Genomic DNA, 6,533 nt, shown 5'->3' with positions numbered 1-6,533 from the left:
ATAGGTCTTCAATAAAAGAAGTCAAAACCCAACTATTATAAAGTTATTATAATCGAGTTCTGATGGCACAATGCTTGCTGCCAGAGTCCACAGTCGAGGTAAAAGGGAGGTCAGATCACTGAGCATAATTTACACAGTTGTTTAAAGCAACTAACAGAACATTACTTTTCTTTCTTCTGTTCTATTTTAATAGCTTACAATTACAAGCAGAGAGAATATGTGTATTTGTTGCCCTCCTTAGATAAAGAAAATATAGAATTTGACCTTTCTGCATGTTTCTACATTACGAGCCTCTGCAGATTTCTTTTTTAAAACTGATTGTATTGAACTGTTTCTAATATCTGTCTGCACCAAGTATCTAACAGGTTTTTGATGTGTTTAATTTTGCACTAAAGGTTTTATTTTTTATTCTTCGTGTTTGCAAACATACTGGCTCTTTCATATAAAAGAGCTACGCACCAAGATTTTATGTGGTTTGTGAGAAAGGTAATGGTGTGACCATGTATTATATGGGATTAAGTACATCCTGGCGTACATGATAAAGATATTGAAAGTTACCTCAGAGTTCCATAACCTTATAAAGGAACTCAGCCTTCAGACCCATTCCTCTTCATGGTTATGGTTCTTCTTGGTGTCTTGGGATATCCTTATAACGTAAAGCAGAGGGTACTTTATCCCTTATATTATCGGTTGAGGTATTATACCAACACCTTTTGATAACAGATGTATACCAAAACCGTTTAGATAGGGCTCGTGCAGATGATACACCTGGTGTTTGTAAGTTGGCTTGTTTTTTAAGATCTTTAACATTGGAGTTGGAACTTAGTTCATTTGTGGTGCTGCAAAAATGTCTATGATACTTTCAATTACAACTAAGAAGGAGGAGTAACACTCTCAGGGGCAGATTTACAAGCCCCTTGCGCCTCTTTTATGCCGCCGTTGCGTCACTTTTGGGACGCAGTGGCAGCGCATAGCCAGCAACACAAAATCTCTACAGAAGGGTCTAATAGGGACCAGTTTAACGACTATACTACCTTCAGTCCCCAAAGTAAGACTATAAACACAACGCGAAGGTCCTAAGTCAAAGCATAAACACAACGCCGCATGATGCTGTATGTGCAATCCCTTACATTTAAACTTAGAACATTATTGCATCACCAGGCAGAAAGATTAAAGGGTCTATCGGGCCACCCTTAATGGCGGAGCTTCGTCATGTATGACCCTAAGGGATCAGAGGCCGGGCCCCTACACTCGTGAGCCACCCGGCCCTACTGGGTGCCCGTCACGGTGATCCCTGACAGAAGAAATCTCATGCCACTGGTGTGCATCCAAATAGTTCAAAAAGAAATAAAAAGAGTGCAGTGCAATAATGTGGTAGTGTACTAAAAATGACTACGTGGTCAAAAAAATCAGTTTAATATGAATTGACCAGGTGTCATGTCTAAAAACCAAATAAGTCAAAAAATCTATATATGACTATTCCCTGTCTTGGTCTGTCTAGGTCGACATGTTTCAGCCGATCTGGTTATTTCACCCGGCTTTCTTCAGGACCAGTTAGTTGATTTAAAAGAAGCTACTGCAGGATAAATTTGGTGATCAGTGATGTGAATCAAATTAAAGAAACTTATAGAAAGAGATGTGGTGTGGCCGAAGCCACCCTACCAGACTAGCATAATTGCGCTTAGAATTTGTGTAGTCACCTCTTCTTCTCTCCTGAAAAGAAAGGGTGGTAGGTGTCACACATAATTTGTGATGGGATTAACATAACAAAACATAAAAGCATCAGCGACTCGTGTTCAGTAGTGCCAATCTTGAACACTACTAACTTGATAATATGGCCACCAATTGGTCCACAAAGAGAACATTCTCTGAAAAAATGCAAATTTACAACTCACCCAGCGTTCTGTGGGAGGAAAGCCTCACCTCACCCGGCAGATTGCTCGGTATCGGAGGCACCGCTCTGTTAAAATAGGAACACAAGAGGGCGGGTTGTGACAACATACACCAACACTCCATGGTCCCTACATAAAGAATAACACTAACCAATCAACTCCTGACCCACAGGCCAACACACCCAAAGCCTGACAAAACTGTGCCATGCACTCAATTCAGCTAAGAGTCTGCTAAGTAGTAACAACTCCAGATGTATAGTTAAGACATAATGTAGATAAGTCCACACTGTTACATTTTTCTCAAATGCTCAAGCCATACAAATCAAAGTTGTAGAAGAGCAACATAAAATGAAGCGGTCAACATTGATGTTAAATTAAATTGAAATTAAAAAACAGTCCTAGAGGTCCCAAGTAACCCTAGGCCGATCATTACTGCTCACAATAACATGAAAAAACTAGGTCAAAGCACCTTACCTATCCGTCGAGACCTCAAACTGGACCTCGAGCAGTCTGGGAGGTACCGATCTCTAGGAAGGCGGCCCCTTAAATAGTGCCTGTGATCAATTTACTTTCGCGCCACATCGCAGGTGTTGTGAATCCAATTACCACAGGAGGAGTCATCACAGCACAGCGCATGTGCGAACATCGCGTCGCCACTCCCATCTCATAGTATAGTAAATACCGGGCATGCGTAGTGTAAGTGATGGTGTGTGTCTCTGGGACCCATGATCAGTTTGCATTTGCGCTACATCGCGGGTGTTGTGAATCCAATTACCACAGGATGAATCATCATAACACAGCGCATAAGCGAACACCGCGTCGCCACTCCCGTCTCTTAGTGTGAACTATACAGGGCATGCGCAGTGTAAGACGTGCTGTGTGTCTCTCGGACACCGAAGTCTATTCTCACTGCGCATGCCTCAGCTGCCATATCATCGAGCACTGCGCATCAGGAACATGTAAACACACTTGCCACTGCTCCTGGCACATGCGCTCTAGTACCAAAGTTAAAGTGTTGTACTACATCGGAAAAATAGCGCGTTCCATACGGACAAAACAGAACAATCACACAGATCATGACTGAGTCCAAGATTGAACAAAGGTACACATAATCGATATCAGGAACATGTAAACACACTTGCCACTGCTCCTGGCACACGCGCTCTAGTACCAAAGTAGTTAATGTGTCACCACTATTCAGCAAAACCCAATACATTCAAGTAGACTGGGTATGTACCATACCCTGCAGCTGATTGTTCGCGACATTCTATTTCTAGTGTAAAAACCACATATTTTGTAATGTACCACAATGTGTCGACATGAGGCATAAGGCATCCTAACTCTAGTGATGTAACAATGGTTACTATCTCAGTGTATTAACAAGTTGGTACTGACACTAATGTGTAACTAGGAGACTAGGACTGCCTGGTATTCTCTCGAAAACGGTCGTGTAAGGTCTGTGTGGCAGAGTGGCTATGTAAAGGGCAGTTACTGATCAAAGGCAGAGGAGGGTATAGACAAAACGGGTTACCTGATGTCAGAGGTGTATGCAGTACTGTGTATCATATAGAGTCTGTATGACAGAATGGCTGTGTATGGGGGACAGTCCCCTCGTGGCTAATCACAAAGCAGAGTAAGGCAAGTCTAGATGTCTCGTAGACTCACACATGCTCGAGTAATCACCTTACGGTAAACCATGGGTCAGCATTCAAATGGACGTCCATGGAATATTATCGTTGAGTCCATGTGTGTCCGTCCTCATTTTAAAAATCCATTTCTGTTCTTTAACGAATAGAAACTTAGAAACGTCGCTCACATGTGAGGGGATGAGCGGTCGTTCAAGCACAATCCATCTCATGTCGTCTGCTGTATGATGTTTAGCAAGGAAGTGGTCCGTCAGACAAGTAGACCGTTTTCTGCATCGGATAGTGCTCTTGTGCTCGCTGATGCGGAGCTTAATCTTCCTCGTTGTATGGCCAATGTAATGGAGAGAACAGGGACAGGTGATCATATAGATCAGGTTCTCTGAATTACAGTTCGTATGACTGGTCAGAATCCAGGGACGTGCCGTACCTACATCAACAGAAGTGGTTTTGGAGGTTTGAGGGCAGACACTACAAGACCCGCATGGGTAATGTCCCCTCACAGGTGGTAATGACCATAAGGTTTGATCGACCCGTGTGTGTTCGGTACGTGGTCGTGTGTGAACTAGACTGTTGCGTAGACTAGGACCTTTCTTGAAAGCGAACAAAGGGGGCGGAATGTTCTCCGCAGCCACATTCAAAATGTGCCAATGCTTCCGCACCACCTTCTGCAAATTGTTTGAGAGAGTACAGAAGGTTGTCACAAAAGTGAGCCTCTCGTTTGGTGTCCTTATTGTACTATTGTCTAAGAGGGCTTCACGATGGTTATTGGATGCTCTTTTCCACGCCTGTCGTACAAGTCTCTTCGGGTACTGGCGTAATTGTAAATGGTTAGCCAAAACCTCCGCATGTTTGTGAAAGAGGTCTGTAGTAGAACAGTTCCGTCTCACACGCAGGAACTGTCCCACCGGGAGATTCTCTTTGAGGGCCCTCGGATGATGACTATCAAAGGACAACAGCGAGTTCCTGGACATAGGTTTTTTAAACAGCTCACATTGTAGCGAATTATCAATAGGGAATATTGATATATCAAGAAAGGACAGACGTTGTTTGCTGAACTCCATCGTGAAATTAAGAAATGTGTTTTGCTCATTAAGCCAGACATGGAAAGCCTGAATCTCAGGGATGGAGCCTCGCCACACCACCAAAATATCATCTATGTACCTCTTCCACAACACCAGATGTTCAAAAAAAGGGTTGTTGTGGTTCAATACATGTTGTTGTTCAAAGAGGTGTACATAGAGATTGGCGAGGCTCGGCGCAACAACATTGATTTCCATCCCGAAACTGACATTTTGGCAAGTTTCGATGTAGAGTCGCTCTACACTTGCATCCCGCAAACGGAGACCCTTGAGTCTATCAGAGGGCTACTAGAAGGCCGTGATCTTGACAGCATAACACCCGTCTCTTTCATTATGCAGTGCGCTAGAATAGCGATGACTGAGAACTTTTTTCGTTTCGAGGACCAGATTTTCTTGCAAATTTCTGGTACATCGATGGGGAGTGTTTTTGCGCCGAGCCTCGCCAATCTCTATGTACACCTCTTTGAACAACAACATGTATTGAACCACAACAACCCTTTTTTTGAACATCTGGTGTTGTGGAAGAGGTACATAGATGATATTTTGGTGGTGTGGCGAGGCTCCATCCCTGAGATTCAGGCTTTCCATGTCTGGCTTAATGAGCAAAACACATTTCTTAATTTCACGATGGAGTTCAGCAAACAACGTCTGTCCTTTCTTGATATATCAATATTCCCTATTGATAATTCGCTACAATGTGAGCTGTTTAAAAAACCTATGTCCAGGAACTCGCTGTTGTCCTTTGATAGTCATCATCCGAGGGCCCTCAAAGAGAATCTCCCGGTGGGACAGTTCCTGCGTGTGAGACGGAACTGTTCTACTACAGACCTCTTTCACAAACATGCGGAGGTTTTGGCTAACCATTTACAATTACGCCAGTACCCGAAGAGACTTGTACGACAGGCGTGGAAAAGAGCATCCAATAACCATCGTGAAGCCCTCTTAGACAATAGTACAATAAGGACACCAAACGAGAGGCTCACTTTTGTGACAACCTTCTGTACTCTCTCAAACAATTTGCAGAAGGTGGTGCGGAAGCATTGGCACATTTTGAATGTGGCTGCGGAGAACATTCCGCCCCCTTTGTTCGCTTTCAAGAAAGGTCCTAGTCTACGCAACAGTCTAGTTCACACACGACCACGTACCGAACACACACGGGTCGATCAAACCTTATGGTCATTACCACCTGTGAGGGGACATTACCCATGCGGGTCTTGTAGTGTCTGCCCTCAAACCTCCAAAACCACTTCTGTTGATGTAGGTACGGCACGTCCCTGGATTCTGACCAGTCATACGAACTGTAATTCAGAGAACCTGATCTATATGATCACCTGTCCCTGTTCTCTCCATTACATTGGCCATACAACGAGGAAGATTAAGCTCCGCATCAGCGAGCACAAGAGCACTATCCGATGCAGAAAACGGTCTACTTGTCTGACGGACCACTTCCTTGCTAAACATCATACAGCAGACGACATGAGATGGATTGTGCTTGAACGACCGCTCATCCCCTCACATGTGAGCGACGTTTCTAAGTTTCTATTCGTTAAAGAACAGAAATGGATTTTTAAAATGAGGACGGACACACATGGACTCAACGATAATATTCCATGGACGTCCATTTGAATGCTGACCCATGGTTTACCGTAAGGTGATTACTCGAGCATGTGTGAGTCTACGAGACATCTAGACTTGCCTTACTCTGCTTTGTGATTAGCCACGAGGGGACTGTCCCCCATACACAGCCATTCTGTCATACAGACTCTATATGATACACAGTACTGCATACACCTCTGACATCAGGTAACCCGTTTTGTCTATACCCTCCTCTGCCTTTGATCAGTAACTGCCCTTTACATAGCCACTCTGCCACACAGACCTTACACGACCGTTTTCGAGAGAATACCAGGCAGTCC

General features: G+C 43.9%; 1 protein-coding gene across 1 annotated transcript; it reads left to right on the top strand.

Annotated features, from left to right (window-relative positions):
• The first annotated feature begins 4,749 nt into the window (after nt 1-4,749).
• LOC146831552 (uncharacterized) lies at nt 4,750-6,243 on the top strand. The gene has a single exon (XM_085603941.1). The coding sequence runs from the start codon at nt 4,750-4,752 to the stop codon at nt 6,241-6,243; it is 1,494 nt and encodes a 497-aa protein (XP_085460067.1).
• The last annotated feature ends 290 nt before the right edge of the window (nt 6,244-6,533 follow it).

The sequence above is a fragment of the Triturus cristatus genome, chromosome 5_1 (assembly GCF_964204655.1).
Source record: "Triturus cristatus chromosome 5_1, aTriCri1.1, whole genome shotgun sequence".
NCBI lineage: Eukaryota > Metazoa > Chordata > Amphibia > Caudata > Salamandridae > Triturus > Triturus cristatus.
This window is presented reverse-complemented; position numbering and strand designations above follow the sequence as displayed.